General features: G+C 37.2%; 1 protein-coding gene across 1 annotated transcript in view; it reads right to left on the bottom strand.

Moving 5' to 3' along the window:
* LOC145675574 (protein CNPPD1) overlaps positions 1-25,999 on the bottom strand; it is a 66,286-nt gene that overhangs the window by 31,744 nt on the left and 8,543 nt on the right. Inside the window, exons 2-3 of the mRNA XM_081746091.1 lie at positions 20,119-20,218; positions 18,152-18,357 (exon numbers count right to left, since the gene is read on the bottom strand). Of these exons, the coding sequence (XP_081602217.1) occupies positions 18,152-18,357; positions 20,119-20,218 (306 nt within the window). The remainder of the gene's footprint in view (positions 1-18,151; positions 18,358-20,118; positions 20,219-25,999) is intronic.

Here is a 25,999-nt window from a genome sequence, read left to right as displayed (position 1 = left end):
TAATTTGGAACATTTTTGCCTACATGGACCGAGGGTCGCAAGTGAATTAATTTTGAGTTTTTTTTTAACATTTGGGGATTTTTTTTTCAATTTTCGGAGCTATAACTAGAGGCTGCTAGTTGTGAACAAAGTGCCTCTTTATGTCTTTTTAAATTGACACATTTTGAGTAGTCGTCGACTGAAATTATACTGTGAACAAACAACATATCTGAAAGTAGCATAACTCCTCGGGAGGCTCAAAGTTATTATTATTATTATTGCTATTGTTGTTGTTGTTGTATATCACTACCAGAGTACTGTATTATTGCTTTTGATTTAGATTTTTTGAACAACTACAGGCATTCTAGGATTAGCAATTTGTGACTCAATCGTGTATTTATTCTACTTTCGGGCATGTTGTTTGTTTAGGGTATGGGTATTAACTTTCGTTGTGTCAACAGTTTTTAATGCAAGACATTCAGTCACTTTGTAAATTAATGATAATTTTGCGGTTCTTGATAGGTTGCTTCACATGTTCCTACATATAGATTTGAAAATTACGAATGGCACTTGTTTAAATGCTCATACATCCTCTCTGTATTCTAAATTTATGCATTTTAATTAGATGAATGGCATGCAGGTACAACATAGATATAATATACAGAATAACAAATTACACTATATAGGCTAGGTTTAATGTATAGTAAGTACCAGTCTCAAAATGTTTACAACTCAAGAAAATGAGGATTCAAATCTTCTCGAATCTTGATTAGAGGTTCAATATGTGCGTCAAGAACCCAAATTCTTAAATGCTCATGTTCATTGTTAACATCAAGTGTATATCGCTTCCCGCACCTCAATAATTCTTCTACTTTTTCTTGAATAGTTTGACATTGATCAATTGCTGGTAATCCTGTTCTTCTACTCGGACTATAACAGTGTATTGGTCTGCAAAGTGTTCTTGCCAGAATGGCCATATGGATATTTGCTCCCCAGCCTTCTCGAGCTATACCTCCTTCATTCATATTTTCGTTAGTAACTACCTCAGAGCTATGATATATATATAGTTTAGGAGATCTCCTTCGTTGTCAATAAAGAATTGGACGCGTTGAAGTTCATCTTGAGGATCTGCTCGAGGAGTGAGTATCCAGTTTCGATTTTCCCACATATATTTGACGGTGTAGAGTCGTAAAAAATAGGCGTAAAACTCATGACCAAAGAGAGCAAAGCTAATTGCGTTGAACAAACAGTTACCCAAACCATTTATATGTGGAATTGTGAAATCACTAAGTAAGAAAGCCAACTGAGGGTGTCGCTGCATATGATGTGTATCTCTTGAGGGATGATTTGGTGGAATTTGCCAGCCGCAGATCTGTTCTTGATGTTGAACAGTTTGGAAAACTTCACTAACCCAATGAAGAGTTTGGAGAAAAGCATTGAGATCTTCAGCTGCGTGATGAAAGCGTATCCATGTGAGAGCATCACGAGATCGGGTGTTCAGCTCTTCCAGAAACTGACCCAATGGCTGGGAAGATGAATGTTGATCTGGCTTGGCTAGTGTTTCAGAGAATGTCACCTCCTTACGTTGTACTTGCGTTCCTAGTGACTCTAAATGAACTTCAGAAAGATCCATCTCAAGTAAGGAAGGGTTGTGTCGACGAGGCTCCTCGACCAAATAGACATCAAGTTCTTCTTCTACATCTTTAGGGTGTTCATATCGCACTCCACCAATGCCAGGGTAAACGTTCCGAATGTCGATCAAGAACTGTTGAAACATTCGCCGCCAATCTTTTAATGTATAGCCTTTATGATTGTATTTGAAAGGCCTGAGAATATTCTGGAAGTACACAAATTGATCGCAATACGTGAATGCGAATTCGATGAGCTCTCCTTCTTTATTTCTGTATACGCGGACACATTTGATGTGAGGTCTCATTTTCCTCCACATATTTTCGCAGTGATTTGTTGTTACTTTTACAAGGTCGGACTTATATGAATCCCCTTCCCTCGTGATTTTTACATTAAGTTTTGTAAAGCACTGTGAATGATTTACTCTTTTGTGGTTAACATTGCAATTTTTGGATATATTATTATATCCAGACCAATGATCTGTTGTCACTGTTGATCCTTCTTCAATATTATCACGGATTATTTGCTCCAGGATTTCTGCATTTCTCGTTTCTGTAATTTCCACGAAGCAGTATCCAGTGTCTTTTTCAACAGCACCAACGGCCCACAGAGAATCTCCTCTCAGTTTCCGACCTTGATGATTTTTACGAGTATACAGATGACATTCATCCATCTCGATTTCTCCGGTGAGTTTTCGCCGCTTACCGACAGCATAATGACATATTTCTCGGAACACTTTTGTCCACTCTGAAATAACACGTGGGGTAACGTTAGTTCTTTCAAAAGCATCCATTCGTCGTGATTCGTCTCCTTGTAGCCAAATGTAAATGAGATGAAGGATCTCCGTAAATTTCAAATGGGTGTTCTCAAAAACTGTGTTGTAAAGAGGGGAGTATCGCTGTCCACATGGTGGTTTGCACTTTCGCTTGAGACGCTTACATTCTGAACAATTTCGTGATCTGCATCCTTGGTTCGAGCAGCGAAAGCCCCAACCCAATTTCAGATCTTTCTGATTTATGACCCGTAAGTGACTGTGGCACACAAAGCAGGTGAACTCCTCCCTGTACTCATCTTCTGGACGAAGAACTAACTGGTATTTCTGCAGAAATTTAATTGCGAACTCTTCAGAATTGAATATGCTAAGAAAGTTGTCCTTTGTCAAGTTTACCAGTTCGGGCCATATGCCCTCGTCGTTTTTTTCTGTTGTAACCATTGGCTTTCGCCACTGCTTCATCTGTTCTTTTTTGTTTAACATAGTATGAGTTTGTTGAAAAACCAAACTGCTGCCTGAAATCAATCACCAAAAATTGGCATGCACTCTCAACAACAGGAACAGAGACAAGATTTAAACAAAAGAAATTATATACTACCAGGATACTGTAAATATAACAGTTTGTTTTAAAGTAGTTCACATAAACTTCACAATTCATGCAATTTGTATTTAAATATTAATTTCCAGGAAATAACTAATTATTACAAAATAACTTGTAAGTTAGTTACAAATTACATCAAACATGAAGCTGAAACTTTATGTACCGGAAACATTATTTCTTTTCTGCCATCTATACGGCATCATATATAAAATGCTCCTATAGTTAATATTTTCCACTAGTTTCTTGAACTCCACATAACATAAGAGTAAAACAAATTATTTTCATATACAGTGAAATTTGTATTAATCAAAACTTAAATAAGGCGAAAATTTATCTATATCGGAAACCTTTTAAAGTCCCAATGGTTAATTTTATTTCTTCCCAAATTTGTGCAAAACGGAAATCTGACCCAAACGTAAGAAAATGTTGAATCCAATACATTCAGTTTCATACAAGTTTTACTGTAATAATAATAATAATAATAATAATAATAATAATAATAATAATAATAATAATAATAATAATAATAATAATAAGAAGAAGAAGAAGAAGAAGAAGAAGAAGAAGAAGAAGGAGGAGGAGGAGGAGGAAGAGAACTTTTACTCCAATATATCCAAAGCAGATGAACATGATTACTTCTGATTGATCGTCACTCGTTTTATTCACTTGTAAATATTTCGATCTTTTTAAGTATATTATGCTTAGGTAGTGCCATTTCCTATTTTCTACGTTTCTACTTATGTTGCTTCAGCGTGCCGCTCAGTCAATAAAATATAAAGGAGTACTTTAAATATAGTAGGCTAGTAGAAAAATATATAGTAGGCTACGTGCCAAAAACTAAAAAGTAGAATATTCGATAAACAAGAGTTATTTGTTATATACACTACTATTTATCAATAAATCAAACAAACTATTACGATTCGGAAAGTCCTAATTACTACATACGAAAGGAAAAGGGAAACAAATTTTCATGTATCGGAGTCCACAGAAAGGTTCATATCAAAATTATGCAGGAAACCGTCGCAACGGCATTCATATTTCAAAATCAAGTATCTTCAGTTTCAAAAGTGTGATCGTCAAATTTATTTCGAATCAATGTTTCTCACAGTTTAATTTACGATAATTGTCAATAACCGGTGTGAATCAGCTTGCTTCGCTTGTGACTTCAAATTCGAATATTTCCAGTTGCGAAATTCGAAACGTCAAAATTCCTTCAAATTCATGTATTTCGTGGTCTAATTTACTCGAATCATGAAAAAATAGTGTGAACCAGTTTACTTCCCTCGTGACTTCAAATTCGAATATCTCGAGTTCCGAAATTCGAATCGTCAAAATTCCTTCAAATTCACGATTCTCGTGGTCTAATTTACTAGATTCATGAAAAACCAGTGTGAACCAGTTTGCTTCCCTGGTGACTTCAAAATCGAATATCTCGAGTTCCGAAATTCGAAACGTCAAAATTCCTTCAAATTCACGTTTCTCGTGGTCTAATTTACTAGATTCATGAAAAACCAGTTTGCTTCCCTGGTGACTTCAAATTCGAATATCTCGAGTTCCGAAATTCGAATAGGCAAAATTCCTTCAGATTCATGTTTCTCGTGGTCCAATTTACTAGATTCATGAAAAACCAGTGTGAACCAGTTTGCTTCCCTGGTGACTTCAAATTCGAATATCTCGAGTTCCGAAATTCGAATCGTCAAAATTCCTTCAAATTCATGTATTTCGTGGTCTAATTTACTAGATTCATGAGAAAACAGTGTGAACCAGTTTTCTTCCCTGGTGACTTCAAATTCGAATATTTCGAGTTCCGAAATTCGAATCGTCAAAATTCCTTCAAATTCATGTATCTCGTGGTCTAATTTACTAGATTCATGAAACAAACAGTGTGAACCAGTTTGCTTCCCCGGTGACTTCAAATTCGAATATCTCGAGTTCCGAAATTCGAATCGTCAAAATTCCTTCAGATTCATGTTTCTCGTGGTCCAATTTACTAGATTCATGAAAAACCAGTGTGAACCAGTTTGCTTCCCTGCAGCCTTTTTATCTTCGAATCTCCTGCTTTTCCAACTGACTGGTCTGGCAACACTGATGCATTGTAGGACGACCTTCTGATAAAAGTAGCTGAAATCATCCCGAAACCTTTTTCTGGCGGTTAGTAATCAGTAAGTTTATCAGATGATTGTACGACTGGCCCTAAAGGTAGTATCGAAATGTGTGTAGAGTGCTATTTACCAATCAGCATTGCCAACCCAACATAAATAAAAAAAAATAAATAAAATTTCAGTATACCCTCGAATTCAATCTTTGACTATATGTTTTGTAAGCAGTTTTAAAATATGTAATAATAGGTAGTGATGGACGAAGGGAAAAAATCCTACGGAAGGGAAAATATTTTTTGGTTTTAAACCCGATTTTTTTTTCCAAATCATATTTTCCCTCCCGAAAAAATGGATTTTTATTTTTAAAATGTGAAAATATTAGTCTCAATTCAGGTTTATCGATTACAAACTCAAAATCTTGATCGGTGATTAGTGAACTAACTTAATTTTTTTCTTTAAATATAATAATAATAATTACTATTTTAACATAATAATTGTTAAAAGTTATTGGAGAAAGGCGCTAGTCAGAATTAGAGATGGGCATTGGATTAAAACCCAATCATCATTATCCCTCGTCATTTTTGGGTTTTAACCCGGGTTTTTCTTTTTCAGTATCGATGTTGCATGTATTTCAATAATTTTATAGTAAATGTCTGTGCTGGTTCTTACAACAGTTTACATGATATAATGAAACATTAATGTGCTATAAATAAAACTAACACTACACCATATGTTACGAGTAGCGTTGCCCTTGTACATTGGTAACTCCACCTACCCTTTGTACATTTGATAAAAACCCACCTCTGGGTTTAAACCCGGGTAAAACCCAAAAGGTGAAAACCCGAATTTATTCCCATCACTAGTCACAACCAGTGGTGGGAAAAAAAAAATTATTTATTTTTGGCTTCAAATACAAAATTTTAAACCGGGTTTAAACTCAGAGGTGGAATTTTATTAAATGTGCACTCGTCAAATAAATAAATACATAAATGGATATATAGTTGTGTTCATCATATCCTTCAATATTGGACAGCTAACCATCACTTGTGGTCATTTGGTGGGTGAATACGAAAGGTCTCGAAGAATCTTGGTATTAATCCAGTAAGCAACCAGATGTTCGTTTTCTAAATTAAATGATCTGACAAATACAACTGTTTATTCACTTGTACGGGTGTACAAGGGCAGTTAGTGTTATCAATGTACAAGGGCAACTGTACATTCTGTACGTTCTCTCTGATTATACTGCAGTGTTATTTTTATACCACCGTGATATTCATAAAAATCGTAAGGAGTACCACAGACATGATTATTCAATTACAATATCATATATCAATACTGAAAAATAAAAACCCGGTTTAAAATTAAAAAAAAAAAAAACGAGGATTAAAACCCAAAAATGCCTAGGGTTCAAACCTATTCAAGCCATCAGGCTTTGGGGCCCCTACGTTTCGACGACACCGTTTCGGCGCCAGCTCAGTTCGGCGAAAATTTTATGTACAAGGGCACACATCCCATTTAATAAACATAAGCGCCGAGCTGAAACGGTGGCGCCGAACTAAGCGGGTCCGTCATGCTTTAACGCAGCACCTAGTCACAATTAACCACACATGCATTTAATACAAAAGAGAACGCTAAGACTGCGGCTATTCGCCGTGAAAAGCAATCACAGAAACTTTAAACATGTTCACCCCTAGTGTTTGTGATTGTATTACGTGGTGAACTTTTTGGAGTTCCAATTCAAAATAGAATCAATTTCCAACTAACGTATTCATTGATTTTTCGCGTCTGAAATGTAGAGTGGCGACGGTTTTCTACATGCTTTCAATTTATGCTTTAAATCATGTTCACTTTCACACGTGATCACCTAAGAAAATGCAATGTTACGCATTTGATTTGCAAGATATCTTGATCAAAAGTTGTTAGTACATTCTCTTATCCTTCGGCAATAAGGATATAAAACTAAACTATGATCATTCTGGCGGTTTCTTATACAATTTTTGTCCGTGCGCATCTCAGAACGTTTAGTTCCTAGACCCAGGTTTAGTAGGCCTATTGGGAAGTCCGGGCCTGCAGGAACAGATAATGAAATCTAATTGGAAACTTTCGAAATGTGGGCATAGAGAGAAAGGTAAATTATCCGACAAAATATGTAATGAAGGAGAGCAGGAGAAATTAAGTGCTGTAACAGCAATATTAAAAAGATGGAATTAAAGAGAAGTAGAATGGGTGAGACTACGCACTAACTGAAGAATGGGATAGGCCAGGGGGAGCGAGAAAGAAGCTTAGTATTAATGCAGACTCTTCAGATCAAATCTGTAACACTTGTACGAAAAGCAAGTATCAACATTTATAGTTTATTCAAGGAACGTTCAGTACCTCATATAAACAGATACACATGGTAATTGTTTCACTTTATTGGTTAAAGAGCCTTGGAACATCCATGCGGCAGAACAAAATAGTCCATTGTCAAATGAGCTCTTTTTCAATGTTTTTGTTGCTTGTAAGGCTCATTACCAGAAATGCAATTTGCTTACAGTTATATAACAGAAACAACACGGTGCTTAAGAACTAAATTGAATTAATGCAATAAAAGAGAATGCGCGTGCGCAGAAAGTGGCTTTGACCCACCTTACGCGCGAATCACGGTTTACAGTATGGCTGTGTGCGAGGAATATATAAAACAACGACAGGGTACAAGCACGTGCTTCTCGAAACAAGCGTTGACCGATAGCCAATCATCCGATGACTGGCGGAGTAATACCATTCTGTAATGTTTACATCAAGATCAGAAGGTTCGTTGAATGAACTTTAGCTGCCCGTCTTTCTCATTTTCCTTGGATTAGAGTCATAAAACTATCCACTCTTTCATACACTGATGTCAAGCAAGAGAGTTCCACACAGAATTTTCTCTACCATTCAAGACTACATCTGTATAGCTCAAACGATTGATTCAATTCTAACATTGCAGTTTGGAAACCCACACTTCCTTGTAACATTGTTCTCCATCGAGATGGCGTCCGTAGAAAAACACACTGTGCGATATTGGAATATTCTTGGTTTATATTTCAACGTTGCCCATGTTCTCATAGTCCGAAAATAACATCAAGATTAGCACAAATACTTGTTGTCCCAGCGTAATGCTGCTATGACACTGTTAGTTTCCTTTATTGTAGTTACTGGTTTAAATAAAATACAGTGATGCACCTATGAAAATATCCTAAATATGGTCTATACCCTCCTCAAAATATTCTAAATATGGCCTATACCCTCCTCAAACAAATCCTGGGTACGGCCCTCTTTAAGACGAACCCCATTCTCAGCTTTTGAACATCCTACTAAGAGGCACGCAAACAAAAATGCTCTACATGGTCATAGATCATGATTTTTTAGATATTCCTTGTTCTATCAGATAGTCTTCCAGAAACCAGATATACTTAATTTGCTTACGATTGCTCACCAGATGATCTCCCCAAATAACTCACTTCCATAATTGTTCATCAAAAAAGTCCTTTTTTTTTTTTTTTTTTTTTTTTTTTTTTTTTTTTTTTGAAGTGTAGGCTTACTCACGCTAATAATTGATTCACCTTCCATAACGAAATAAGAGTTTTCACGAAAAGAATTTCATAACACTAGGCATTTAACCTGATCAAAGAAAGCATTTAACCTGATCGGTGTTTAAGAACGCGCCCCTAGAGTCAGCGGTGCATGGAAACGTGGCTTTCACGGCAGAGTCGCACGGTCCGTACTTACCATGATTTTTTGGCGGAAATATTGCAACGATTGCTAAATACTGCTTGTAATTATTTAAGTAAAACGTAAATTTTGTAAATTATAATAATCTCTTTTAATAAAAGATAAATCAATTTAAAATAATTCGAAAATTCTCTAGTAGAGGACAGTAGCTGACTGGCGAGAATCAGCCAATAGCGATATAGATGCGAGCCATGCAACTCTATATTGAAGGGCAGGGTGCGAAATCCCGGGGGGACGGGAGGGATTTCCCCACCACCAAAAATTTTACACTTGCGTTTCCCCCTCACCAAAATCTGTAAGGAGGGACACCTTAATAGGAAAATATAAGTAGGTCTATAATGAAAATTTTCAGACAAACAATAATTTTAAATGCATGCTGTTTTAGAAAACGTAGTTTATTTGTAAAAGGATCAGGTGTTTAACTTTTTCGGTTGTTCGGTTGCTGACGAGATGAAGACCTTTATTCTCTAGCGTACCAGTTGCATGCAAAATTGGTAAAATTTCTCAAACAAACAGATTGTTTTTCAATTTCAGTGGACGAATCTACAAACAGGTTTGCGGATAAGCACTTGCTGTTATATGAACATATGTGGACGAAGAAAATAAACCTTGTTGTCGTTTTTATAAATTAGTGCCTGTAGAAAATGCCGATGCAAAATCCCTTGAAGAGAAAATTATTCAAGCATTTTCCGAAGATGGCATAGATATTTTTAATCTTAAAGAAAAACTTGTTGGATTTAGTTCGGACGGGGATGCAGTGTATACTGGGAGAAACGAAGGTGTTGCTGCTCAAATTAGAAGAAATGTCAACCCGTGCCTAATTAGCGTTCACTGCATGGCACATCGAATTGATCTTGTTTCTGAAAGAGTTTTTGGTGTTGTGAATGCTGTTCACAACTTCAAATGTTTGTTAGGCGAACTTTACAAGGTGTTCAGTAAGTCATCTACATCTGCAACACTTAAAAGTATCACGACAGTCACAGATGTCGCAGGACTGCTGAAAATCAAAAGATTGTTTCAGATACGTTGGATTTCAAATGAGAAGGATGCATTATTGGCAGTCTTTACATAATTTTCTTGTATAATGCAATTCCTACTTTTGGAGTATGAAAATACTGACCATTTCAACAGAGACAGTTTTAAACTGAGTGGTATTTACAAATAATAATAATAATAATAATAATAAACTGTCGGGGAAAAAGAACATTCTATTGCTCGCTTTTCTTCTGAATATTGCGTCCATTCTGTCTAATATTAGTAAAATGATGCAAAAGGAAGCGGTTTCGTACACTGAAATAGAGAAAAAATTGGCTCTACAATCCAAGCTCTGAGAGAAATGCGTATGAAAGATGATGTCAACCAAAGTCTTTGTAAAGATAAGTATTTAGTGCACTGCAGATAAGCATCTGATACAGGGAGTGATGATAGTGAGTTTGATCAAATAAGGGGGCAGGTAATCCAGGGTTTAATAGACGAAGTGGAAAGAAGGTTTCCTTTTAAAGATATGCTAAAGTGCTTTTCAATGTTTGAAAATAAAGATCGTAATAGCCTGAATGGTTTATACGGTAACGTAGGCGTACATAAAGCAGCTTAATTGTTTGGATTGAATCTTGATACTGCAGTGTCAGAATGATTTGGTTTGATTTAGTTTAACGTCCCACGGATATGCCTGCTAGGCTAAAGGAGACGTGGACCTACTGATTATAATGGAATCCGAATCACTTTGGTCGTTCAACTGTATCCCACCGTGGAACCAGGGACCACGCTAACCGAAGTCAAGCGTGCTAGCCAATAGACCAAGCGGGGGTTCTAAAGTGTCAGAATGGAGAGAGTACAAGTCAATTTCTAAGTCGGTAAATAATTTTCAAGTTCTTAAAGCCTTAACGCGGAAAGTTCGTTCTGTGCCATTATCAACTGCTGCCTGTGAACATGGATTCAGTGTTGTTCATATTAAAAGTTCCGAAATAAACCGTATGTTGGCGGGTACCTTGAAATCTTTATTGATAATTAAACTCAGTGGGTTTCCTTTAAAATTATGGGATGCTATTACTGCTGCTCATACGTGAGTTTCTTCTGGCCATCACATTTTCAACTCCCGTTACACACGGAAAGAAAGTGAAGTTTAATCTTAAAAAAATTCTCTAATGTAAGATACGTTATTGCAAACCATATTTTAGGTCTATATATACAGTAACACAATCATTCAATACTCGTATTATTGTGGTTCTCTTCGGTGGTCTAGTGGCTAGCACGCACGCATCATCTTCGGTGCACGGGGTCCTGGGTTCGATTCCCGGTGGGAGCGCCTTAAAAAATTTAAACGATTACGATGGTACGGATTCCACCTTGAACTGTAAGTCCACATCTCGTAGCCTCGCTGCAGAAAAGGGTCATCAAACTTAAATCAGCAAATCAATCGTATTATAGTGTTTGTGCTTTTATTTTCTAAAGTTTAACGTCCTTCGAATATTCAGTAAGGCTAAGGAAGACGGTCATGATGAGATGAATTATAAGGGTGGATTAAGACAGAAGGAAGCGGGAAGACCCCGAGAAAACCCCAACACAATTCTTTGTATACCACAAGCAGAATTTGGTGCGAGCTAGGATCCAACCATTGATCCCACGCACCTGAGGTGAGCGCTCTACCACTGAGGCAACACGCCTTTTTGTTGTCTATCAAGTATTTGTATGGAAATCATATCTGTTATTTATAATAATATATCGTTGCTAATAATACAATATAGATACATAGTATTATTTAGACTTACAAAGGTGACCGTATATCTGAACAACCAAACTGAAACACTACGTACGTAGCGAAGAAACGAGAATTTCATAAAAAAAATAATAAAAACTATACTCTGACTCTACAGCTCATGAGGATTTATGGTTGGCCAGGTGGAGCGCTTCAAGTTAGTAGTTCTAATGCTTGGTTAGGACATCGGTTCTCAGGGACTATTATTTCTGACTTATAGATCTCTACCGCTATTTTCGTAAATGCAGTCTTCAATATGATGGTAAACACAAGGGTACTGTGCTCCCACGAGAGTCTAACCCTGGACCATATGCACCGAAGTGTATATTAAATGCAGTAGATAAGTTACCAATTTTGGGTAAATGAATAAATAACATTAAAGTATTTTTAAATAACAATGACGACTAGTTTGATCATTTATTATTATTATTATTATTATTATTATTATTATTAGTAGTAGTAGTAGTAGTAGTAGTAGTAGTAGTAGTAGTAGTAGTAGTAGTAGTAGTAGTAGTAGTAGTAGTAACAATAATAATAATAATAATAATAATAATAATAATAATAATAATAATAATAATAATAATGTTTATTTCTGTGCCATGAACAGCCTAACGGCAAAAATACAACACTTTATCAGACAATATAAACACATATTACATACAATGTAAGCTATATACTGAAACAATAAAACATAATGATAAAATAAAGTAAAATAATATCGGATTAATAATTCCTTGTCAAATTAACACCATTTTTTTAGTATCAAAATAGTCGTCATAAATAGTAACAATAATATTTGCCAAGCTCAAAAATTCATGCTTTTATACTGATAAAAATAAATTAAACAAAATTAAAAGAATTGGTCAGTCTTCTTAAAATTACAGATTTCGGATTCAACGGAACTAATGTTGATATATTTCTTGTATTATACATTGGTACCCTTATACCTATATTATGCAAGCAATATTCATTATGATAGCTATTGTCTAGTAATTTCTTAATAAAATCTCTTTCAATAACTTTTCTCCTGTCGCTCAATGCCTGCAATCCCCAAAATTGACACCAGTATTCATAACTACGTGAGTAGTAATCTCTATTCATTTTATAGCAGAGTAATAATAATAATAATAATAATCATAATAATAATCCATTAATATTTCAATTTTTTGGAGGCTCCACGAAGCATTAGTGTGGATCGTTGAACTTCTCCCCCCCCCCCCCATTTTCAAATGATTTCGCACCCTGTTGAAGGGCATGTATGTATGAACTGTAAACGCCTTAACTGGTAGAGTTTGTTGGAACAGACATTTCAAATTGGGTCGTTGACGACAAGCCTGGACACATTCCTGGGGTGTCCAGGTTTGTCGCGGTCGATCCCGACAAGCCTGGACACATCTCATTTTGGGTCGTTGACGACAAGGTTGGACGACGACAAGCCTGGACACATTCCTGGGGTGTCCAAGCTTGTCGTGGTCGATCCCGACAAGCCTGGACACATCTCATTTTGGATCGCTGACGACAAGGTTGGCCAACGACAAGCCTGGACACATTCCTGAAGGTGTCCAGGCTTGTCGGGATCGACCCAGAGATGCTTTGGCATATCTCATTTTGGGTCGCTGACGACAAGGTTGGACAACGACAAGCCTGGACACAAAAAGTGTCCAGGCTTGTCGTCGTCCAACCTTGGCGCGGTCCCGCCTGAACACATTCCTGGGGTGTCCAGGTTTGTCGCGGTCGATCCCGACAAGCCTGGACATATCTCATTTTGGGTCGTTGACGACAAGGTTGGACGACGACAAGCCTGGACACATTCCTGGGGTGTCCAAGCTTGTCGTGGTCGATCCCGACAAGCCTGGACACATCTCATTTTGGGTCGCTGACGACAAGGTTGGCCAACGACAAGCCTGGACACATTCCTGAAGGTGTCCAGGCTTGTCGGGATCGACCCCGAGATACTTTGACATATCTCATTTTGGGTCGCTGACGACAAGGTTGGCCAACCTTGGCGCGGTCCCGAAGAAATTAGATGATGTTCACTGATGTGGCTAATTTTTTTTCCCCGCATAATTTACGCACCCTTGTTTCAAAACAACTTTTTTCGTCTAAAAAAGTGCGAAAATTACGCGTGTAAATACAATATATATATATATATATATATATATATATATATACTCAATTAGGACAGACAGGTGAGTGCCTGCAATTTATTTATAAAATGGTTGGTAACCAAGTATATGAGGATGGAAAAATTGATGAAATGATTATTATGCAAGGACACTGATAACCACAAAAAAAAAAAAAAAAAAAAAAAAAAATGGAAACCAGCTGACCTCTAATAATCGGTTCGAGATTAAACCAGAACCCTCTTGGAATCAAACACCGTGTGTGGGGGTTCTCCAGTTTTCTCCCATATTTGTCATTACATCATGATTCACCTCATTATCACTATCTTCCTTAGCCTAGGGACATAATACTGGAACATAAAAAATAGAAAGAAAAATGAGCGAGCGTTCTATCTCTGAGCCAGCTTGCCTCCTTAATTGTACTTAGGCACTAGTTTAATTTGTATTTATTACAACAGTTAGTAAATTTACAAACACAATAAACGGCAAGGGACCGCTGTGGCTGCGGTAGAGTGATCTGGTGCGCTGGGTCCCTAATTCAATCCCAGCTCGTTATCACAGTTTTCCTTAGGGTCGAAGCATAATTGTGGGACGTCAAACTTGAAGAAAAGCACGAACAACTTGCTACCAGGAATTTATAATTATACAAAATTCACGACTATTAAATCAACAATGAAGGAAAATATCAAATTATCGTGAGATTTCAACCGCGTCTGGTATCGTCCTAGATTGCAACATAAAGGAAGGTACGAAGAATAAAGCGAATAAACTCATCCAGAAAATTCAAACGCAATTGAAGGACAGTCAAGTATGAACATTTCTTGTAAATACAACAAGGAAAATAATGTTACCAACTCATACAAATAGCAATTATGTTTTTCTACACAAATTGATGTACTGAAATTACAGTAATATCCTTAGTTTGGAGTTATTGTTCATATCTAACACAACATGTTTTAAGAAGATAGCTCGAAAGTTAACAACCCCCTCGATGCTATATTGTCTTTATGCGACGGGATGTTACGGGGAAAAAGCGAAGCAAGGGGAAGCGTATGGTGTATGATTTGCTACTTTAAGTTTTTCTAGACCAACAATGAGCGGAGGTCCTATTAGCCCAAGTGGGAGTTAATTTATGTTGCATGATGAGAATACAGATGTTCTCAAACTAATTGAAACACATGTAGTTTGCAACCCATAAAATATATAAGGTAGTAACACTGAGAATGTGTATACAGTATCTGGTCGTTGTTACTGGTATAGGACATCATTTGTAGTATGCCAGAGGGAGGAGTAGAATGGAAGTGTGTGTTGAATCGGGCACACGATGGTGACGTAAAATGCAAGACCTCTCAGTTTCAGAGGCCAAATTGTGGTGTTGGGGCTAATTGGCGCAAATATGGTTAGTGCGTGAAGTGACGAAGATAAGGGCCTACAAAACTTATGAAGAAGCAATACTGACGAAGAGTAAAATTGAACTGAATTCAAGTTTAGCGTCCCGTTCAGCAGCGAGGCTATATGAAACTTGGGCCTAGAGCTTAACATGGAATCCGAACCACGTAAGTGTCCACGGGGAATCAAATCCAGGTCTCCCACGTCAAAGGTGCGTACGTTATCTACATTGTCACAAAGGGCTCTGACAAAGAGCAGAAGTAGACGGAAAAGAAATGTTAGTAACAGGGAATTCCGAATATGCAAGCGGAATGTCACCAAGGACTAGAGAATGAATGAAGCAAAAATGTCTACACAGTTCAATCAGCACATGGAACAGTCCTTTGCGAAATCACAGTTCATCGCTGTCGGGACGCAATTTCTAAATCACTTAAAATCTCCAACTATTTAGAGTAAAGGAAATGGTCCTGGTAACAGGCAAGTCGATTGCGGATTATCGGAAACTCGTAATACGGTCCCATGAATCAACTTTCGCTTTATTTGCAATAACAGAGCGCGTTTCCGTGTGGTTGAGATCCGAAGAAACTTAAGTTCCGAACTGTTTCCTCTCTTCCGTAACACATGGCAGTGTGGGCTGCCATTTCCTGGGTATTTCACGTGTCCTGTGATAACATTACTCCCACTAATTAAGTGGACATTTTAGGTGATTACATGCATCTTATAACGTAGACATTGTTTCTGGCATATAATGCGATTTTTCAACACGACAATGTGCCATTCACAATGCTCGAGCTCTTGAGGCATAATTTCATGATCATCGAGAACTACAATGCCTGTCCTGGACCACTCAATCCCCGCCGAGCACGTGCTTCAGTTATCCCTAGGGGTCTTAGAACACACTAGGGTGGGTGGGTGAAGGTAGTAGTGCGGAAAAACTGGTAACACACACACACTAACCACACTACACGAACTTGTTGTTGATATATATCAACCACCATGCTTAGTTTCCGAAGTTGTCTCTGTGTGATTTGCTATAACATTTTTTGTATGCATCTTATAGAGATATAACGTTCAATGCTTGAACTCTATATTCATACGATATGGTGACTTATGAACCCTTTCATTTTTTTACGACTATCAATAGGCGAAGAAAGACCGATTTTTTCCCAACCTCCTTTCTCAACTGGTAATCCCCTTAAATCGCCACTGTATTAGATTGGTACGAAAGAAATCTCCACCCCCAAATGCATCATATTACAAAGGCTCAAAATATTAAAATTACATCAAAATAGTCGCCGTCTGGAAACACACTTCTGTCATTGCTCAACCAACGAAAGATACAATGATGTAAAGAAGGCTTCAACCATGTACTGCAGTGCTCAATCATCAGGGAAAGTCTTGTTTCCAAGAAGTGATCGACAAAGCTCCAAGAGGTGATAGTGGGAAAGATATCGGGGGAATACGGAGAGTAAGAGTTTCATTTTGTAACTCACGGAGAATCTGCACCGTCCTTTGCACAACATGAAGACAATATCTATTGACTATTGGTGGATAACTGCAGACAAGTTTGTGGTACATTTCATGGAATTCATTACTGTAACGATATGGAATAATGGTTTCACTTTGCCTCAGAAATACATGATGGATCATTCCTACCAGAGACTCCATCATACCAGCAACAACACGTTCTGTACTAGAAGAGGTGATTTAGGAAACCGTCCTCGACGTTAAGCACGATCAAATCACTGTCCTGCCGTTTACTATTGTTTTATAGCAGATCAAGTTTCATTTGAAGTAACAATCTGATGCACGAAAATTTCAATTTTTTCTTACACGAAGAAAACTGCGAACATACAAACGACGATTCTTGTTTTCTGGTGTCAACTCATGTTGCACCAATGAGTCCAACTTTTTCATTTTACCGATTACACTGAGCCGTCGAACGACAGTGGGATGCTGTATGTCTAACACGACATTTCCGAGGGGCCTGGTTTCACGGTGCTCCTGAGCTCATTCGAATATTAAGTTGGTACATACCGACGGGGCTCATTTTGCAATGCTATTGACAGTCAATAGTATGACTCTTAAGAAAATGGTTCAAACTTCTTGACATCAAGTCAATAAAACGCCTAGTTGTCTGCAACCAATCAAATTTCCATGAGGATTTGGGTTGTATAAGCAACAAGCGCTATATTATTATTTTAAATAAGGAATTTTACTATACATTGTTCGGCGTAAGCTCTAAACTGCGATAAACAAAGCCACGTGAAACTAAATCTCGCTGATTTGCTGTTGTCCTACCGACGCTTGTACTCCTCCGCAAAATAGTTCATGTAATTGCATTATTTTACTATGAAGCTTCATATAAAACTGCTATATTATTATAAATGACAAAAATATAATACAGATTATCTAATAATACTGCAATCGATTGTGGCTAATGAAACAATAGAAATAAGCACTAAGCATGCGCAGTAATTATGGCGCCAACTCAACTGTGGACGGGTGTTCTGCTTTTAAAGTCTGAAAGATGACTGGCATGAATCCCGGTTCCGCGAGTGTTGTGGTGAAACACAAACAAGCCAAACCTTTACTCACTAAGCAACAATTGTTTACGAGCGAAATTCAAATACTTTTTTTTTAATCTTTCGAGTTTCTTTTCTGCTGTTGTTGTAAGTATCTGGACAACACGAGACAGTACTGTCAAAATGCACGTGTATGATTTGCTCCTCCCCGTGGGGAGTAGGAGTGATACATCACTAGCCAATCGTATTTGTGACAACCGGAAGGATACAAATATTTTGTTTATCGGAGTTTAGAGCTTACGCTGAACAATGTATAATTTTACAGTAATACGGTAAACTAGAGCGAAAATTGCGTGAAAATATTGCATTATCGTCCTATTTTACGTTATATGTACAAAATAGTATGAACGTCCGTAAAACTGAGAACTAAGATTTGACACCAGCAAACAGGAAAGTGCGCTAATAAAAGCATTGTAAAAATTACATTACTCTTCATAAATACGAATAAGATTCAAAACCAACTTACCATCGATACAACAAACAGTTCGGAAGGAGCAACCTTTTCCAAATATTCTGGATTACAACATTTCAGTCGTTCCAAGTAGACTAAGGCCAACACAAGTGAGCACGGAGAGACGCACGCATTTCTTGAGATCTCGGCTGCATGACTGAGATCCACTCTATCTAGGCTTCGACCATTCTTCGCCTTGCTGAACAGCTCGGCGGCCAGCTCTGAAAAACAATAAGAAAATGAAACACAAACTTAAGCTGTGATGTTTACCCCAAGCAGAGTAAGCATTACATTAGGTAGTCATTGATCGACTATTTCGCCCGAGCGTTAACGACGAAATAAGTTATCACACTGAACTGGAAAAAAACATACAACAATAATTTGCTAGCATTAATATATATCCTACACCATGCAGAACACAATGGAAAAACACGAGGCAACAACGTTCGGGTCAGAATAACGCCAGTGATACGCATAAATTGGAGATTATATTTGATACTAAGTACGATACTTACATTTCCTTAAATGACAGTGGATGTCTTCTGATTACAAAAATACAAATGGATATGCAAAATTTTACATTTGTTATATAAACTGTTTGTCGCAGTGACTGTGAAATGCTTCTTCTCGTAGAATGTGTTGCCGCCGAATGCTAGCTACGTCACACAGCTTCCTCTTCTCACGTGAGTCCCACCTACCAAAGTGACGTAAGCACAGGTAGGACTGTGATTAAGCAGTCAATTATATGACTAGCTTTTGCATTTCAGGTTAAATATTAAAGCAGAGCTATTCATCACTGTATATAATATTTCACACGAAAGTGATACAAACAATTTCTGACTTTCTTGAAAAATATTCAATGGGCTTTTCCAATAAAATGCTTCATAAGACAGAGGAAAGACAAAAAAATAAAGAGAAAAAACGTAAGAAATTATGCGTATTATTGAAATGCAGGGTCAGTAGCCACTAACAGTGTTAGTAGGCTGTACGTAGAGTTTAGCGAAGGAAGACAAAACCAATGGGACAGTTAGGTAGGTATGAGCCTTGGAAAACGAAAAAATAAATGTACGAAAGAATAAAACTATTGAAAAATACAAATTAATAATAATTCAAAATAATACACAAAAATAATAAGGCAAATGAAAATTTTTAAAGGAAAAATAATTTTGAATAACTACACGTAAATTAATGAACAAACAAAAGAAACATACAAAAAACTACTTTCCAAAAAGGAATACTAAGTTAGTGTAATAAGGGAGAATATTACTGACAGTTACGACTAGAGACAGCTTCGCGGGTAGAACGGCAATGTCTTCACATCTCATTCAGTGGGACATGGAAGTGTGTCCCTCTTTATGGGATTAAATATTTTGAAGATACTTACGCAAAAGATGTCAATTGTACTGTTTTAATGTGATGCGCGTTCTAAGACACGAAGAAGGTAAAACTAAGCGATAATGGAATATGTGTGATAGTTTATGCGAATGGAAAGGGGAGCTGAAAGAGTTTCGCCGATTTATCGAAATGCTCGCTGTGTACCATAATACAAATTTTTTGCAGTTCACAAAATGGTAAGAAATTCTACACTGCATATTTTAGTTTGTTTTTTCACTGATTAATATCCTTAAAAAGAAAAATTAAGATCACCATACATTGACTTTTTGTCGTCAAATTATTGTGAATTGAATTCGCAAGATCACGACGACAGCGCCCGCTCTTAGATGTTGAGTGAATAATATTGTACCTGTACAGTTACTGATTAACTGTCACGTGAGAAACACCTTACAGAAAACACAACGTATCAGGATACTTTTAATTCGTTTTAACTCTAACACCATTTTAAATAAATCTGAAACTCCTTACTTTACCAATTAAGAAAAGGAATATCATTTAAATTTCATCCCTTTTTTAAAAAAAGAATCGGTGTAAGTGATTTAAATTTTTAAAAACTCAACAAAAATGATTTTTTCAACCCTGCTTACCTGTAACAGGAAGACTGAATCTTTCAGTTTCTGGCATTTGTCCTCCATAATACAAAGATCTCTGCATCCTAGCCACAAGTCTCTCATGATTTCGAAAGGGCTGGAAGACAATACATACATACTCAAAAATAAAACACTGCTTAAAAACATAATAGCATGTAAATTAATTTTGTAAACTGAACTCATATTACACACCAGAACTTGAACTAGGGATTTCCGGCATACCGTGCCGATGCGTTGATGGAGATCCCGAGTTCGAGTTCCGGTCCAGTCAAATCACTTTCTCACTCCTTATAAGTTACTGAATTTGCACCTACTGAGGATCTGGTGTGTCAAAATACATTTAAATTGGTTGCTTCCTCCTTTCATAAATATAACCTATATGAACTCTCAAGTTATAATAAAATACCTCAAAGCTCCCAAAATGCTTTCCGAACGACCGAACGGAAATGAGATGTAAGTGAAATTTTATACCAAAATAAAACTCGTTTTGTATCGCTTTCGCTTTATTATACTTTCTTTTTCTTGTCTCTCAGTTTGAATTTAGGAAACCCGTAAAGCATATATGGTAAGATGTGCTTGGGGTCCCGGGTTCGATCCCAGCCCCCGCCAAGTGAACTTTGTGGTGGACAAACACCGTGTGCGTTGGTTTTCTCGGGGTTCTCCTGTTTCCTCCCAATTTCTTCATTCCACCATTTCATTCATTACTCATCATCACCGTCTCCTTTAGCCTAACCAGCATAACCGTGGGACGTAAAACTCAAAGATTTCATTTCACTTTTCATATGGTAAGATGAATAAGTCATTTGTTAAAGTGATTACGCAATAAAAACACCTATAATATATAGAATATTGCATACATATACTTCCTCCCAACCGATGCAATGTCACTTTGAAAACCAATCAAGATTGCCAGTCCCAAAGTAAACATACGATTCACAAATACTGAAGTCATAAAGACACAGTTTTAATTATTGAATCTACTACAGGAAAACAAAGGTACGAAAAATAAAATTATAAAACGTGCAAATATTTAGTCCCCTTAAAGTTGGTAAACAAGCTCCACCTGAAAATAGCGACTTTTCTACATCTCTATCTCTAGTGCAGTAACTAATTATAATCTAGGTATTTGATTATCTTTATAAAAAATATTTATATTAAAAACTGTCATGATACAGGAATACGAAATTAGTGTGAAAAAATTCCAGAAAGAAAAAATGAGCCACCTTATACAAACTGCCATAAAACACACTAGCACTTTATTATAGTTTAAAAGTAGAGAAAAAGGAAAAGTAACCGACGAAACAACCTTGTTTTAAGGGTTTTTTGTCCCGAAAGAGTCTTCTTTCTTTCCTCAACCATAGGTTGGTGGGCAACATGGAAATTTTAAAACCCCTCTCTCCCTTGGGGAGCTGTTTTATACCTTGATAAGGTCTCTTCTTCGTAACTGCATCTAGATATTCTATCCTTGGTCTTCCTCTTCCTGGTTTTCCTTCTACCTTTCCCTCTATCAGCATGGTGATCCAATCAGAGTGCTGAATAACATGACCAAGCATGCTGTTTCTTCTTTTTCCTATTATCTTCATGATCTGTTGTCCTTCATTAGCTTCCTTTAGTACGTCTTCATTCCTTTTCCTTTCGGTACATGACATGTGCAGCATTCTACACCAACACCACATTTCAAATGCTTCCAGCTTGGAAACTTCAGCTTTTCTCAATGTCCACGTCTCTGCTCCGTACAGCGCCACGCTTCATACCAATGCCTTAATAAATCGTTTACGAACGTCCAACGACACATTTCTTGATGTTAATAGTCCTCTTTTCCTATTGAATGCTTGTTTGTGCTATTCTGGAACTTACGTCGTTTTCACTTCTTCCGTCCGAGGATATTAGATTTTCTAAATACGGGAACATCTTAACGTCTTCGATTTTCTATCCTTCTAGGCACAAGTTTGCCCCTTTCTGTCCTGCTCTTGTGTACTTTATCACTTTGGTTTTTTTCTTATTTATCGTCATTTTGCACTTTTTTTTTCAGTTGGTCGTTCAGGTTCGAAAGTGCTTCCTTTTTGTATCCGCTATCAGTGCTATGTCATCAGCAAACCTTACTGTGGTAAGAAGCTGTCCATTTACTGTTACGCCTTCCTTGTTTTTATCAAAGTATTCTTTCCTAGCTTCTATATAGACTAGAACAGGAGATGTGAAAGTCTACATCCTTGCTTCATTCCTTTACTTATTCTTGTTTCTTTCTGATCTCTATTACAGCTGTCTGGTTCCTGTAAAGTTTGTATATTATTCTTCTGTCTCTGTAATCCACCTTCAGATTCTTCAATTCTTCAACGCTCTGAACATGATATTTCAATCTACGTTGTCAAAAGTTTTTTTTCTATATCTACAAATGCAATCACAAGATTTAAATAATTAATACCGGTAGTGTTTAGAAGAACGAATACTCAAATTCTAGTCTTTTCACGAATATCTACACTTTTATCTGCTACCTGCACAGGAATTAGAACTATATCCGCCAAAATCAATAATGATACATATATATGTGCACAAAGCTCTTCCGATAATATTGGACTTTCCGTTTGTCTCGGACACAGTGAAGACAGTGTGGCTGACCAAGTGCAGTTGAGTCGGAAACTGATATCTTCGCCACACAGAACTCACACCTGGCATTGTTTCAGTTTGCTTTCGGTTTTGTATTAGGGCAGCGTGACTACTGTGACGTCAATTCTATTACTTCTGGGGCATTTTCCAGGAAGATAATACGCGCCCCTATACCAACAAAATCCAGTGTACTTTCTCACTATGCCTTCTACCCAGGCATGGTAAGTATCTGAACCAAAGCACTATTGATCACATATGGGGGCAGCACCTGATAATCAGTAAAGTTCTAACGACAATTGCTTAGTTATGCCAAGATGTATAGTTAGATGGAAAGATCATGTTATCACATCAAAAATGAAGATGTGCGCATCACCTATAAAGACTATAGTTTTTATTATTATTATTATTATTATTATTATTTCTGTACGTATACCCTTAACAGTTTAACCCGCTTTAAGTGAAGTTGCACGCAGGTCAATCCCATGGGTTGTTTCGCGACATTTAGAATTTAAATGCCATTCAGAAATTCTGTACACAAAGCATAAAGTAATCTTGAATGTGTAAAATGGAAGGGGGATTACAGAAAACTGAGTAAGGAAAATAAAATGCATTCTTTAAATTGTGCTCGCGAACCAGAGAAGATTGAAAGTTACGACTGTCATCAACCCTAAAGCCATATATTGACAAACCTTGTGGAACACATCAAGTGCAGACCTCACACTAATTTTCGTCATGAGTTTCTTTTTAAACAATAGTATATTTTTTGCATTTTTAAATTGGATATCCGGGTTAGGTAGTTTGGTATTCCAGGCGCTTATCTATACCTCTCTCTAATGCCACTCGACATGCTACTTGTATTTAGTAGAATGCGCCACTTGCGAGTTAACAGCCTTCATACACTGGACGTTTCATGCTCGAAATTACATACCACATATTATTATTAATCAAATACAAATAAATGTGTCGCAAAGCCTGGGCGTTCAACAAAAAATGTCCTCGACCAAAAAAGGTTGGGAATCACTGAAGTAAAGAAACTATTCTTTAGTGGGCTTACCACTTGTTTGGGCCTTTGTGCTGTAGAGTAGATCCAGTGTTTTCAGGCTTAAAAACGTGAAGTTTTTGTCACTTACGGGGATATTTATCGTTATTACCTTAGAGCTTCTTACGAATTTCTCGGTGTACATTCACTTTAAGAGGACTTTACACTTTTGTGTGTAAATACAGCGTCCGGGAAGATGCCATAAAAACTACGGGGTAAGGAAAACAAATCAACCTGTGTTGGTGACCACTAAAAAGCACGAAAGCCATCTAACAGTCAGCAGCTTAGCAGTGAGGCCTCAAGCGGCAGCGAGGGGGTACGTCCGTAGGGAACAGGTGCGTCAGCGATGGTGAATATGTGCACAAACTGGGATATCGCTAAAAACACTAGTTTAGGTATCTTCTCTTTCGACAGCTTTGTATCCATGAAAAGGTATCTTTCAGTGCCGACTTTTGACAATGACATTTCTCACCATTAACATATTTGAAAATAAAACTGCTCCTCCACTTCTCTATTTTCAATGCCTTCCTACATTCGCCACACTTGCTACTTAATTTCAATAATTCGTGCCGCTTCACGTAACGTAATGACCTTTTCGTCCACCATCATAGTTTATTATAAAACTCACAATCGAAATGTTCTATGCAACTACCATTTTCGTATGCGGGGATTTCCTCACTACACCATATGTTTGACGTAAGGAAGCCACCATTCAAAATAGTACCCACAACACGCAGCTTCTAAGATTTGAAAATGCCGAAGTATACTTCTCGTAATTCTGCCTCTTGAGTTAAAATTAGTGATTTCAGGGTTGCTACATACTGCAACATACTAAAGCCTGTGACAAACATCTTGGCATTTCAGCTAAGCGAATAAAACGCAAGCTCTGACGCGACGTTGCCGAATACTAAGGGGTGTGACTATGGCTAAGCAGACAAACTACAGCGCGATCAGTTGGGAGAGGATAGACGTGGATGTGTACAAAATAAATGGCAATACCGCTGGTCTCTTATTTGCTCGCAGCATTTAAAGAGAACTTCGAGCGCCGCCTTCAAATGCCAAGATGTTTGTCACGCCGTTTAATAATGAATGTCGCTGACACCCTCTAGGTTATCAACATATTTTCATAAAGAAAAAGATGCTGTCAGTGTTCAAAACTAAACATTCAATCTGCGATAATAATACTGGAATGAATGACTGCTATACTTTGCGAATCACTTTGAGTCACTACTCTTAATGAATGACAAGACGAGTAAAATTATAAGTTCTTAGTAATTTTTGTACGGAATATCTACATATTTAGCGGAAGGGCGTCATATTAAATTATGTCATGTGTACACACAGATTACAGTCTCCTAGAATCTAGAATGATTCAAAAGTGTCCCTAGGTATGAGCCACGAAAAATTCTCCAGGATATAGTATACATGAAGCTGCATCAGTTCCCGAAGGAGCAGGACGCTCATACTTTTAGGGATTATTCATTGAGTATGTACGAACTTACAAAGGGGGTAACAAAGCGATTTTTATTTACTTATCGACTGATACGAAAATAAAAAAGAACGTACCTGTACTTCATATCTGCATGTGTAGTGCCCTTGTGCTTTATCTATGTGTGTGTGTGTGTGGGGGGGGGGATATAACGCATATCGCAAGTCTTGTGCACATGGATACTTCTTACTATTGCACTACGTAGAAAATTTATGGTATTTCATGTAGAAGTGGTAATAGAACACAGAAGAAACGCAGATCAGGGGGTTCTAATGTATACTATTACCATTCTCCATTTATCCTATTTCAAACCAGGGTTTGAAAAAACCCGGGCTTTTTTGAAAAAGCCCAACCCACCTGGGCCCATATGGGTTTTATCGGGTTTAATTGGGTTTTTTCGGTTTTTTTCGAAATATTTCAATGTCTTTGGGGTAAAAGTGTTAAAATGTGATTTATATTTGTAACTTATATTTCAATATTGTCATTGTCACAACTTGCAACAATTTTCTACTCACTGCTGTTTTGAAATTTTACATTCGACCGCTGAGAAAATATACACAGCAAATTTAGCATATCTTGAACTTCAACCGTCAAAATTTCAACTTAAAAACTGAAAATTGCGCTTCGTAGCGTAGATACTCACTGTTTTGACAAAATGGCCGCCATTTTGATATTTTAACTTGGTATGCCGCCAAAATCTACACAGGAAATTTAGAATGTCTCGTGCTTGTACTCGGAAAATTTTA

Source organism: Thermobia domestica, chromosome 18 (assembly GCF_964235325.1).
Source record: "Thermobia domestica chromosome 18, izTheDome1.hap1.1, whole genome shotgun sequence".
Lineage (NCBI taxonomy): Eukaryota > Metazoa > Arthropoda > Insecta > Zygentoma > Lepismatidae > Thermobia > Thermobia domestica.
Note: the sequence above shows the minus strand (reverse complement) of the source record. Positions and strands in the feature narration are given on the sequence as shown.